Consider the following 14,631-nt stretch of genomic DNA (forward strand, 5'->3'; position numbering starts at 1 on the left):
GGTCTCATGGGGAGCGTGCAAGGGATAAATCCCTGAAGTCGCACTATCCTCTGTGCCCTCGATGGTCCAGATGGATAGAGCATCTGCCATGTAAGCAGGAGATCCCAGGTTAGAGTCCCGGTCGGGGCACACATTTTCAACTGTCCCTGTTGATGTATATCAATGCTTGTCAGCAGCTTAGGGTCTTGATTTAATTATCATTTCAACATTATGGAAGGCTGCAACCCTGTTTCACTCCATTTTCAACCACTGCTCCCCTTTTATGTCCTTCAACTCTTGTAAACTTCAGTCTAATTTCTATACATGTTGTAATTAACCTCTCACACACTGTGTTGTATCCATGCCACCTTCAGAATTTTGAAGTGTATTTTCTGCTCAACAGTGTCCAAACCTTTCTCTGAACATGTAACTGATATAAACATAGCTTTGCCTTTCCTTAACCTATCTTCTAAGAGAAGTTTTGGGATTAATGTTGCCTTGTGTGTCCCTATATTTCCCTGGAGCCCAAACTGATCTTCCCTGAGGACAGCCTCCATCAGTTTTTTCATTATTCTGTAAATAATTAGTGTCACTGTTTTGAAAGCATGAGTTATTAAACTGATAGTTTGGTAATATCGAGACCTGTAAGCACCTGCTTTCTTTGAAATTATGTTCTCCTTTAAGTCTGTGGAGGTGCTTCACCAATCTCAAATATCGTGCACACCAGGTGGAATAGCTTTGCCATGGCTGGCTGTCAAAAGGATCACAGTAATTGTGAGGTAATGTCATCTACTCCAGGTATTTCAGTGCTGTGTCAATTTTTCTTCTCACTGTCCCATATCTCCCATCTTATCTTTGTCTACTTCCTCTACTCTTTCTGTAATATTGCCCTCAAGTTCAGGAGGGGGCAAACAAAAGAGAGTCGCAACCTAACCAGCGTAGGAAGAGTAGAAACTGATAAAACTTTGCAAGTATAGTCAAAGGTTAAAAGTTGGCATGGTGGGAGGAAGCTTAACAACAAAGTCAACAAATTGCAAATCAAAAGTGTATCCAATAAAATGAGGCAACTGAGGCAAACTTATATCCATTTTGTGAACAGTTCTAGTAATTGCTTTTCCCTCAGCTAAGTTTCATCATTAAGTAACTTATTCACTCTTCTTTTCATGTGACTGTAGATTTCCATTTCCTCCAGCATGTTCATCAGTGAAACCTTAGCAGCAATATGTAAAATTCCAGTATTATTCCCAGTGTCTTTTATGGTTTGTTGTATGCTTATTTTTAGTTAGGTGATTACCAAAGGTAAGTTTTCTTTAGATGCTTCTACAGTATTTTTAAACATTGTCAGAAAGTTGCATCTCAGTTGTCCGATATAAAAACCATTATACTCATTACAAGAGATTTTGTAAATACCTGAATTGGATGATCTTTCTATGCACCAGCACTATGGGAAAGCATGTAACACAATGAACTTTTGGCTTTGAAGCTTATTTAAAATTTTTTCTTTTGGAGGAGGAGGACCCTGTGAGTTTATCCATAATGCCTCCCATGTAAGTTATACTTACATATGTTAAATTGGTTTTAGTATCTAAATCTTGGTTAACTTTAGTTTCCATGGTTTTTTGTAGGCATTCAGTTTCTTCAATCCTATGACCATTGGCTGTGGCAGTTTTCTTTAAAATGTTCACCTCCTTAGTTTTCTCATGATTAGTAAGTGGCAATTTCAGAATTCTGTGGAACATAGCTCAGAAGAATGCCATTTTCTGTTCTTGTAGATGGTTCACACTAACACTTACAGTTGAGTCTGTGGTTGTTGGTTTCCTAAAGATTCTAAAAATATGTCTACTGTATTCTTTCTACATATGCAAATCTAAAATGTTTATAGCACCCCATCTTCGTATTCCACTGTAAAATTTGGTTTCAGATGTGTACTGTTGAATCTTGCCACGACATATGTTCCATTTGTTCATGATCACCTCTAAATAACATTGTGTCTTTGTTGACATACTTTTTATAGTAAATAAGTTTGCGTTTTATATTAGGAAAAATGTGTGGTGTCTTCATCAAAAAAGTTCCCTGTATTTCTGTGTTTATCGTGAAATAATTTCATCAATCTGTATAACCTTCATCAGTGGTGAGGCTATCCTATGATGATGATGTGAATTACTGCTTAATATAAGCATTGCTCGTTGATTTACTGTCTCTTGCATATGCTCATTTTCAACAGCAGATTTCTCACTGTTATCCATTACCTATAGATTGGTGCATAAATCCATGGACATTTGACAACTTAAACTGTGTTACTATTGATAAAACTCAATGATGGGGTTTGGGTGAGAAAGGATGAGAGGAGGAGGAAGGGGGGGGGAGGGGGAGGGAGAGTGGTGCAAGTTGAACACCATACGTACACAGTGAGCACTGAGAATAGGACTGCTTCAAACATAAGAATACATGCACAACCACCTCAAAAACCATTTGTTACTTGTGGATACTGTTCCCAAAACTGCAAGTGTAATCTCAGAACTGTAAAGTATAAAATACTGTACGGGGTGGCTTGAGTGGAATGTGGGTGACATGGAAGAAGTGAGGTTATAAAGGAACCTCCAGGAATTATATCCCATGTGCCAGTTGCATGGCCAATGGTGTGGGTTGTCAGAGGTTAAAAGGTGTTAAAAAGAAGGGTGATATTTCAGTGTGACTGTGGAATGATAGGAAGAGACTGAGGCAGAGAAAGATTAAAGTTACAATTGAGGCAGGGACAGATGGCCTAAGCCATCTGCCAAGGAGGAGAGATAGAGCTTAAGAGAGTGGGATTCAGAAGCATCTCTGTATAGGTTAATGCAGGAAGCAGTCACATGATTTCTCTGTTCTTGATTGGTTATTCAAAATATGCTAGACTATGCAGCATCTTGGAATTTGGTCTGTCAATTCAGCATGCATATAGTAGCACTTGTAGGTGACTGCAATGACTGGATGTTAATTCAAAATCTTAGGAAGATAGAACTGCAATAAAATTACTAATTTCTTGGTGTCCACAGTGTGACTGACAACTGAAGTTGTACATACTGACTGGCTTGTACAATACTAATTCTATGTGCTGGTAGTAGTGTCATTATTTTCAGAAATATCTCCTTCCATTGTCTTTTTCCTCTCTCCTTTCTCCTTGGCCCCTTTCTCTGTTCTCTCTTTTTCTTTGTATTTTTTACTGAAACTGAGTAATGACTGTTATCTTCTTTTTATAGCAGAGTAACATTCTGTGCTCTGTGACAACAAATTGCTTTATTTTTGCAGCAAATTTTCTATTATCTACAGGTTCCATAAAACCATCAGAATTGCTTTCATCTGTTCCTGAAAAATAAGTTTAATTGCTGTTCTGCTGCTACCTTGCTAAAATAATACACACAATACAGTATACGAGGTCTGTTCAAGAAATTCTGGAACTTTGTCCACAAAATTTTTCTATGCTCACCTTTGACTTATTCTGCATGGTCTCCTTCAAAATATTCTCCTCCAAATTGATAAACTGCTCCCACACTGTCTGCAAGCCTCTGGCTGGATCATGCGCAGAGCTGTCTGTGAATCTTCTTGTATCTCATCTATCATTGCAAATCTTTGTCCTTTCAAAGGGGGTTTTCAGCTTTGGAATTAAAAAAAATCCACAGGGCCAAGGTCTGGAGAGTATGGAGGATGAGGTAACACAGTGATTTTGATTTTTGTGCAATAGTCATGCACCAACAGGGATGAATGTGCATTTGTGTTATCATGGTGCTAGAGCCATAAACAGTCTCACCACATATCAGGCTGTTTCCATCTCACATTTTCTCGCTGATGTTACAACACATCCCAGTAGTACCATTGATTACAGTTTGTTGCCATGGCACAAGTTCATGATAAACTAATCCTTGGAAGTCAGAGGAAACTATCAGCATTGCTTTGACATTTGACTGACCTGGCGAGCTTGTTTTGCTCTTGGAGAACCTTTCCCGTCCACTGTGAAAACTGAACTTTGGTCTCAACTTCATAATCATAGACCCATGTCTTGTCACCAGTTATGATTCTCTTAAGGAACATCTCATTCTCACTTGCATGATCCAGAAGCTCTTCAGAGATTGTGAGGCGAAGGTCTTTCTGGTCTTGACTCATGAGCTGTGGGACAGACTTGGCAGCAACACAATGCATTCCAAGATACTGTATCAGAATTTAATGACATGATCCAAATGAAATGCTACATTCTTCTGCAACATCTTGGACAGTCAGTCTTGCACAATTTCGTTGATGTTCCTGACATAAGCATCGTCAGTAGACATTGGAGGGCGTCCTGAACAAGGGTCATATTTAACTTCTGTCTGGCCATTTTTAAACCATGTGAACCATTTGTAACACCAAGTAAGTCTCAACTCCTTACCATCGTAGGATTTCTGCATCATTCGGTGTGTCTTTGTAAAGTTTTTCTTGAGTTTAATGCAAAATTTAATGCAGACCCATTGGTCCTGTAACTCTGCTATCTCGAAATTTGCAAACTGTGTGACACAGCATTCTACTCAATACAGCTCTGAACAATAACTAACAGATATACAACAATGAAACTTCCAGCTGTTACATATTAAACACAGGCTTGCACAGGGGTGCCTCGCTACAACAAAAAATTACAAATGTTCCAAATTTTTTGAACAGACCTTATAGTTTCTATTGGCCCTATGCAAATACTCCCAGACAGCGTAAGCTCCATTCTGTTCACTGGGCCCATAGATTTTGTATGTCTACCAATGAATTTGGACACAGTCTACATCATCTCTCACATTATATATGAGTGGAAATTGTGATCAAAATACATTCAATAGAGGAAATGTGCACAGTATGTCTGGAATGGGATATCATTTCCTACACCAAGTAAGATGTCACATTGTCTGCACTTCAGTAGTTTTGCAGAGTGTGTATGTAGGTATAGATGTATTGTGGAGTCGCAGTTTCCAGTTATCCATCCGGTCACCATGAGTTAAGTTTCCATTGTTTCCTTACAGTTTATTTATGTGGATGCTGAAATGGTTTCTTCAACAAGTCTGTGATAAATTTCCTTTGCCATTCTTGTCCACTAGAGCCAGTGCTCCATGTTTAATGATGTTGGTGACAATTAAATGTTTAAGTCTGCCCTTACTTTAATATCCACCTTCCCCCCTTTAAGATGGAGATTGATAAATGACATGTTTCTTATTTGCAGGAGCAGAGTCACAAGTCATATAGGCCACTCTGTGTTCTGACATTTAGATGGAACTATGCCTTGCATCAGTTGGAGCCCATGGGCTACCATCTTATCAACATGTTGCTACATTGCTTAGTAACACTCATGTACTTCAGGTAAGTCCCATACTGATATTACAAATTACTATAATGTTATTTGTCCTGTTTTCTTTACTTCAATTTTTTTGTCATTGTTGGTCTTGCTGAATTTACTGTGGTTCCAGTGCTTTCTGCAACTGATGCTGTTAGTGAAACAGATTAATACCTTTTAGATTTCTTGACCACCTGTAGAAACTGTAGGCAAGAGTTTCCATTCACTCTTGAAGTAGGAGAAGTGCTATTATTAGTAATTGTGTGAGGTATATATAGGTTCTACACTTTCAACTGTTGTGACTTGCCAATCTTTCAAAGTGCCGCCGCACAGATATGCACATCCTCTACATGCGGCACTGTCTGTCAGCCATGCAGCATCAGCGCCACCTAAGCGGCCAGCCAGCCAGCGGCCGCTAGTCTCGGAGTCGGTTATGATTTGACTGTTAAAGTGACACAAGTCTTACTCTGTTTACTTGATCTGTGACTTTCATGTATTGCATAGTCCTTGAAATATATTTGTTCAACTTGAAGCTATAACAATTGGTGACGAGGTAGTGAATTTTTCTTTTTCATCGTTGACCCACATGTTTCCATGGCTACTTTAGAGCAACTATTGCAAGATCTAATAGAACAGCAAACGCTTCTCACAAATATGATTCGTGATTTTGTCGCGGCATCAAATGTGGGGCATCTCTCGTCATTCTCTCTACCTCCTTTTCCTCCTTACGACAAGACGGTGGAAGACTGGTCTGATAACGAAAAACGTCTTCGACAGCACTTCTTGGCATTTCATTTCGCAGATGACCAAACATGCAAGTCTCTGTTCCTTTCATGGATTTCACCTCAAATGTATTGGTTGTTGTCGCAATTGGCTCCTTTGAAAGATCCTGCGTCTTTTTCCTTTGCTGAAATGTGCTCACTTCTGTCCGTGTATTTTCAAAAGCATACGCATATGGTAGCCTCTCGTGTTGCCTTTTATCGTTGTCAAAAACAACCGCATCAATCCTATCGCACTTGGGCTGCTGAACTTCACGGCCTCAGTAGAAAGTGTCAACTTGTTACTGAAGTTCACAAAGAATCCTCCGCCGATTCCATGGTACGAGATGCTATTATCCGGTCGGCGCCCGACAAAGAAGTTAAGCAACGTGTCCTTCAGTTGGCAAATCTGACTCTAGATGAAGTCCTATCCATCGCTCATTCTTTTGAAATTTCCCGCACCCCTGGAGCGCAAATAGAGGCATGGGGTGATGTCGGGGAAATACAACCTCTGTGCACTGTTGACAAAGCGTGTGGCATGTCCCCGCCGGCCAACGTGGCCGCAGTACACTCCCAAGCGCAGCCTCGGCCTAACCGTTCACAAACCTCTAAGAAACTGCAGCAAAACCCACAGCAACTTCCTTCATGTCCGCAGTGTTTTATGAAACATTCACGAGAGGATTGTCCACAACGTTGGGGTGTGTGTCACAAATGCAAAAAAAAAAGTCATGTTTCATCTGTTTGCAAATCCGACCGCACACATGATGTTCATGAACATGGCGCTGATTCTGATTCTGTGTTGTCTGTCAATTGTACTTCTTCCCTTTCAGGGAAGTTATTCCTCACTGTCCAAATACGTGGTCGAGACGTTCACATGCAGGTGGATACTGGTTCTGCTGCCACTATCATCGATTCTCAGACATATCTTCAGCTGGGTTCTCCAATCCTGTCACCTGTCACTAGGCAATTACAGACTTACAACAAACAGAAGATTTCTCTCTTGGGACAATTTGATGCTGAGGTATCTTACAAATCTGTCGTTTGCACTGTTCCAATATTTGTGGTCGACCATAGTAACGTGGAGAATCTTTTTGGTTTCGATGCCTTCCGCATTTTCGGGTTCTTCATAGATGACTCTGTCAGTATCGTCTCTGATGCTATTCCTTATGCTCAATTGGATTCCTTGTCGACGACATTTTTGTCCCTTTTTTCTCCTGGGTTAGGCCGTGCAAATGACTTTGAAGCTCATATCATGCTCAGACCCACTGGTCGGCATAAGTTTTTTCGGGCTCGGCTCATTCCTGTGGCCTTTGTGATCAGGTAAAACAGGAGCTGGATCGTCTCACTGCTTCAGGGGTCTTGCTTCCTGTCACTTCCAGTGAGTGGTCCTCTCCTGCCATTGTTGTTGCTAAGCCAAATGGTGATATTCATCTCTGTGGTGATTTCAAAGCCACTGTAAATGCTCAATACCGTATCAACACTTACCCTATGCCTCGACCTGAAGAATTGTTCACTAAACTTGCTGGAGGCCAGTATTTTTCTATACTTGACCTATCAGAAGCTTATCATCAACTTCCTCTCGACGCTGCTTCCCAGTAGTTTCTGGTCCTTAACACGCCTTTCGGCCTCTATCAATACCAACAATTGCCATTCGGGGTTGTCAGCACCGCTGCTCACTTTCAGCGATTCTTGGAACAATTATTGCTCACTGTCCCTGGACGACATTGTTGTCACTGGCTCCACCACTGAAGAACATCTTCAGAATCTCCGCACACTTTTTCATGTCTTACAGACTGCTGGTCTTAAGTGTAATCTTCAGAAATCAAAATTTTTTCAGGCATCTATCACGTACTTGGGGTTTCAATTCTCTCGGGATGGTATTCGTCCGCTTCAGCAAACTGTCGCTGCGATCAAAGCCCTTCCTTGCCCTACATCTGTTAAGGAACTGCAGGCCTTCTTGGGGAAAATAGCATACTATCACAGGTTTCTACCATCTGCTGCTTCGGTGGCTCAGCCGTTGCATCGCCTGTTGCATAAAAACGTGCCTTTTCACTGGCCCGCGTCATGCTATGCGGCTTTCCAGAAATTGAAGACTATTCTGAAACAGGCCCCGTGCCTGGCTACTTATCGACTTGGCCAACATCTTGTTCTTGCCATGGACGCCTCTCAATACGGGGTTGGTGGAGTCCTTGCGCACCGTTTTTCTGATGGTTCTGAACAACCCATTGCTTATGCCTCCAAAACGCTCATGGATGCCCAACAAAAGTATTCTCAAATTGAAAAAGAAGCTTTGGTCATTATTTATGCTCTTCATAAGTTTGGTGTTTTTCTCTATGGGTCCAAATTTCATCTTGTTATGTATCACAAACCTCTTGTTTCCTTGTTTTATCCATCAACGTCACTTCCCGACAAGGCTGTACACCACCTCCAGTGTTGGGCTCTTTACTTGTCTCGTTTCAATTATGAGATTCATTTCTGGCCAATGGCTCAACATGCGAATGCTGATGCACTGTCTCGCCTTCTCATGGGTCCTGATCTGGCATTCGATAGGGACGAACTTTTGTGTTTCCACCTGGATGTTGCCGAGCAGCGGGTTGTGGACGGGTTCCCCATCACCGGGGACCGGCTGGCGGCTGCTACGGGTTCTGACCCTACCCTCTCCCAGGTTTTACACTGTATTCAGAAGGGTTGGCCAGATCATCCATCCGCTAAGACTTGTGATCCATTGCGGAACTACTACACTTTGCGTTATCGCCTCACGGCTAGGGATGGTGTTATCCTCCTTTCCACCGAAAATGCTTCACCGCGTGTTGTGGTATCTGCGTCTTTTGCGTCCTTCGGTCTTGCACCCCCTTCACTAAGGGCACTGGGGTGTCTTTCGCACAAAATCTCTGGCGCGCTGTCATGTGTACTGGCCTGGCATCGACTCTGAAATCGCACACATGGTCGCTGCCTGCAGCCCTTGTGCGTCACAGGCCGCCACCCCGAAGTCATCTTTGTCACCGTGGCCTTCACCCTAGAAGCCCTGGGAATGTATTTATGCTGACTTCGTGGGACCTTTTTTAGGTACTTATTGGCTTCTCGTTACTGACGCCTGCTCTAACTTTCCTTTCATTGTCCGTTGCACGTCGCCTACCATTGCAGCAGCCACCAATGCTCTAGCTCGCATTTTCTCTTTGGAAGGCCTTCCTTCTACTCTTGTCACTGATAATGGTCTGCAATTGCCTCTTTCAGTTTTGCGGATTTTTGTGCCCGTGACGGCGTCATGCATGCCACGGCCCCTCCATTCTATCCACAGTCAAATGGTGAGGCTGAACGACTGGTCCGCACATTTAAGGCTCAGATGAGGAAACTCCTGACTTCGTCTGCTCCTGATGATGCGCTTCTCCAGTTTCTGGCTTCTTACTGTTTCACCCCCATGGGCGACAGCCCGGCTGAGCTCTTACATGGCCGACAGCCCCGCATGCTACTTCATCTTCTGCGGCCTGCCACCTCACGGCCGCGGGTGCCTTCGTTTGGCCAGTTCACTGCCGGCGACCATGTATGGGTACGGGGATATGGCAGGCGGCCAAAATGGAATCCTGGCTGTATCTTAGGACACCGTGGCCAACGCCTGTATGAAATCCAGACAGACACGGGTGTTGCAGTGTGTCATTCAGACCAGCTTCAGCCTTGTGTGCTGGCAACGCCTGTTGCGGATGCCGCTACACCACCTTCAGCTCTACCTGACGCTCGGGATCCTGGAATCTCTCATTACTCACAACGCAGTCCTCTCACCATCATATCGGTACCAGCACAAGAACTGATGCCAACAGGAGATGTGCCCATGCAGGAACCAGATGACCATCATCTGTCGGAGCAACTCTACTCGCCTCCTCCTATGGACGCGGACACATAGCCCATGTCTCCTGTTGTTATAACAACTGGACTTGACACAATGGGCAGATTGGTGCACGGGGCCCCAGCAGATTTGACCCCTATGTCTCCTGTCATCTCGACCCGTTATCATCGGGAACACTTCTGTTCATAATGGAAGCTTCCTCCTTGAGACTTTAGGGCCAGTCAAACAACACCTATGAACATTATCAATCTACAGGCCACCTCCATCAAGACCTGTGCAAAAGCTTCAAAGGGGGGAAAAGTGTTGTGACTCGCCGATCTTTCAAAGTGCTGCGGCGCAGTTATGCGCGTCCTCTACATGTGGCACTGTCTGCCAGCCATGCAGCAGCAGTGCCACCTAAGCGGTCAGCCAGCCAGCGGCCGCTAGACTCGGACTCGGTTATGATTTGACTGTTAAAGTGACACGTCTTACTCTGTTTACTTGATCTGTGACTTTCATGTATTGCGTTGTCCTTGAAATGTATTTGTTCAACTTGAAGCTATAACATCAATGTACACAGAGCTGGGTGCGGATACTGCTTTGTTCTTTGTTTATAACATTTCCACAGAGAGTATTGTCCCATTTATTTTGACTTTTGTTGTAGAAAGTATTATGTGCAGTAGATCTGAGCCAGAGTAAACATTTTAATTCCTGCTATCTTTGTTGCGATTCCTCCTTTAATTCAACATATAAAAATAGAAAAATAAAAATATCATTGTCCTTGTCTTCTAAGAATTTCCAAGAAAATTATCATTAACTAGTTTTTGTTTCTTTATTAATTGGCAGAAAAGTCACTTGTATTTTGTTTTCATTTTACAACATAGCTTTCCATTTTTGTATAACTGCATCAGTAATTGATACGCTTGGCATTCTACTCATTTTACTATGGACAGCTTTTTATTATTTAGTTCAGTCAAGATATTCTTTCAATAATACAAGATGGAGAGATGTAGAGAAGGGGGGGGGACTATGGGCACCTTGATGTAATGTGTGGTGCTTTAGTGGGAGCACCAAAGAGAATTGGTAGGGAGAGAACAGGGATTAGTGAAGGTTGAGTCCAGGGGGGTTATGGGAATGAAGAGTATGTTTTAGGGAGACTTCCCACCTGGGCAGTTCAGACTAGCTGGTGTCAGTAGAAAGGAGCCAGATGGCACAGGCTATGAAGCAGTCATTGAGATGAAGCATATCATGTTGGGCAGCATGTTCAGCTGTGGGGTTGTCCAGATGTTTCTTGGCCATAGTTTGGTGGTAACCATTCATCCAGACTGACAGTTTGTTAGTTGGCATGCCCACATAGAGGTGTGAATTTACAATAACACACATTGAGGTAATGTTACCTTAGTGTGAACAGTTAGCCGTTCAGTCATCCACAAGTTAATTTAAAATGATATTAGACATACCAGCTTAACACAACAATAAAACATAGCTAAAACTTAACAAAAGTACTGGTATATAGTAACTTACAGGTCTAGATTATATTAAAACTAATGTTACATTGTTTAATCGCAAGATGAAAGGAGATTAGCATTTTCCATCATAGAACCTTGACAAATTTTCCAGTAAGATGATCTATAATCCAGAAGTATATTGTGGAATGACAGGGACTTTTTTTTTTTCAAATTTTCCCAACGTTGCTTTAAGAGTATTTTTAAAACTGCTGATTTTAGTTATCTGTTTAATTTCCTTGGGCAGTGTATACTGCACTTGGGCAGTGTATACCGCACCGTTAATTCCCTAGTGGAAAATACTATAGAATCCCCCCCAGTACATGCAAGTTTGGTTCTTTTTCCAAAATCGTTAGCAGAGCTGTTAGCATACTAATTACTTATTTTTCTATTAATATGCATGATGTTACACTCATGATGTAATGACAGTTCCACTCAAATGATTCTGTTAGATTCCCCAACTCTTAAAACAGATTTTTGTAGTGAGCCAATTTTTGTATTTTAGTTACTACTCTTACTGCACTTTTTTGTAGTTTCATTATTGTTGCCAGATTTTTTGCATATGGTGCCAAATGTATGGTAGCTAAGGACTAAGGAGTGCACACAGGAATAGTATGTAACTATCAGTTGTTGTAATCTGATGATAAGACTCTTTAAGTCTTACAGTGTAAGAGTTTAACTAGTTGGCGAAATTCTTATTGATGGTATCTTGGTGTACTCATTCCATTTCAGCTGACAGTCAATATTCACACAATTTTTATATATATATATATATATATATATATATATATATATATATATATATATATATATATATATATATATATATATATATATATATATATATATATATATATATATAATGGAAGGAAACATTCCACGTGGGAAAAATTATATATAAAAACAAAGATGAGGTGACTTACCGAACAAAAGCGCTGGCAGGTCGATAGACACACAAACAAACACAAACATACACACAAAATTCAAGCTTTCGCAACAAACTGTTGCCTCATCAGGAAAGAGGGAAGGAGAGGGGAAGACGAAAGGAAGTGGGTTTTAAGGGAGAGGGTAAGGAGTCATTCCAATCCCGGGAGCGGAAAGACTTACCTTAGGGGGAAAAAAGGACAGGTATACACTCGCACACACGCACATATCCATCCACACATACAGACACAAGCAGACATATTTAAAGACAAAGAGTTTGGGCAGAGATGTCAGTCGAGGCAGAAGTGTAGAGGCAAAGAAGTTGTTGAAAGACAGGTGAGGTATGAGTGGCGGCAACTTGAAATTAGCGGAGATTGAGGCCTGGCGGATGACGAGAAGAGAGGATATACTGAAGGGCAAGTTCCCATCTCCGGAGTTCGGATAGGTTGGTGTTGGTGGGAAGTATCCAGATAACCCGGACGGTGTAACACTGTGCCAAGATGTGCTGGCTGTGCACCAAGGCATGTTTAGCCACAGGGTGATCCTCATTACCAACAAACACTGTCTGCCTGTGTCCATTCATGCGAATGGACAGTTTGTTGCTGGTCATTCCCACATAGAATGCATCACAGTGTAGGCAGGTCAGTTGGTAAATCACGTGGGTGCTTTCACACGTGGCTCTGCCTCTGATCGTGTACACCTTCCGGGTTACAGGACTTCCTTCCAGGAATTTCTGACTTCCAGCCTTGCATCTCAATCCTTCTTAAAAAACCTTAATCCTACACCCAACATCACCACTGCTGAAGCCCAGGCTATCCGTGATCTGAAGGCTGACCGATCCATCGTCATTCTTCCGGCGGACAAGGGCTCCACGACCGTGGTACTTGATCGTCGGGAGTATGTGGCTGAGGGACTGCGTCAGCTTTCAGACAACACTACATACAAAGTTTGCCAAGGTAACCCCATTCCCGATGTCCAGGCGGAGCTTCAAGGAATCCTCAGAACCTTAGGCCCCTTGCAAAACCTTTCACCTGACTCCATCAACCTCCTGACCCCACCGACACCCCGCACCCCTACCTTCTACCTTCTTCCTAAAATCCACAAACCCAATCATCCCGGCCGCCCCATTGTAGCTGGTTACCAAGCCCCCACAGAACGTATCTCTGCCTACGTAGATCAACACCTTCAACCCATTACATGCAGTCTCCCATCCTTCATCAAGGACACCAACCACTTCCTTGAACGCCTGGAATCCTTACCCAATCTGTTACCCCCGGAAACCATCCTTGTAACCATTGATGCCACGTCCTTATACACAAATATTCCGCACGTCCAGGGCCTCGCTGCGATGGAGCATTTCCTTTCACGCCGATCACCTGCCACCCTACCTAAAACCTCTTTCCTCATCACCTTAGCCAGCTTCATCCTGACCCACAACTTCTTCACTTTTGAGGGCCAGACATACCAACAATTAAAGGGAACAGCCATGGGCACCAGGATGGCCCCCTCGTACGCCAACCTATTCATGGGTCGCTTAGAGGAAGCCTTCTTGGTTACCCAAGTCTGCCAACCCAAAGTTTGGTACAGATTTATTGATGACATCTTCATGATCTGGACTCACAGTGAAGAAGAACTCCAGAATTTCCTCTCCAACCTCAACTCCTTTGGTTCCATCAGTTTCACCTGGTCCTACTCCAAATCCCATGCCACTTTCCTTGACGTTGACCTCCACCTGTCCAATGGCCAACTTCACACGTCCGTCCACATCAAACCCACCAACAAGCAACAGTACCTCCATTATGACAGCTGCCACCCATTCCACATCAAACTGTCCCTTCCCTACAGCCTAGGTCTTCGTGGCAAACGAATCTGCTCCAGTCCGGAATCCCTGAATCATTACACCAACAACCTGAAAACAGCTTTCGCATCCCGCAACTACCCTCCCGACCTGGTACAGAAGCAAATAACCAGAGCCACTTCCTTGTCCCCTCAAACCCAGAATCCCCCACAGAAGAACCACAAAAGTGCCCCACTTGTGACAGGATACTTTCCGGGACTGGACCAGACTCTGAATGTGGCTCTCCAGCAGGGATACGACTTCCTCAAATCCTGCCCTGAAATGAGATCCATCCTTCATGAAATCCTCCCCACTCCGCCAAGAGTGTCTTTCCGCCGTCCACCTAACCTTCGTAACCTGTTAGTTCATCCCTATGAAATCCCCAAACCACCTTCCCTACCCTCTGGCTCCTATCCTTGTAACCGCCCCCGATGCAAAACCTGTCCCATGCACCCTCCCACCACCACCTACTCCAGTCCTGT

The 14,631-nt window shown here is 43.1% G+C and overlaps 1 protein-coding gene across 1 annotated transcript in view; it reads left to right on the forward strand.

Annotated features, from left to right (window-relative positions):
* LOC126412198 (protein O-mannosyl-transferase Tmtc3) overlaps positions 1-14,631 on the forward strand; it is a 126,691-nt gene that overhangs the window by 23,948 nt on the left and 88,112 nt on the right. Inside the window, exon 4 of the mRNA XM_050081680.1 lies at positions 5,195-5,331. Within this exon, the coding sequence (XP_049937637.1) occupies positions 5,195-5,331 (137 nt within the window). The remainder of the gene's footprint in view (positions 1-5,194; positions 5,332-14,631) is intronic.

The sequence above is a fragment of the Schistocerca serialis genome, chromosome 7, assembly GCF_023864345.2.
Source record: "Schistocerca serialis cubense isolate TAMUIC-IGC-003099 chromosome 7, iqSchSeri2.2, whole genome shotgun sequence".
In the NCBI taxonomy this organism is placed as follows: domain Eukaryota; kingdom Metazoa; phylum Arthropoda; class Insecta; order Orthoptera; family Acrididae; genus Schistocerca; species Schistocerca serialis.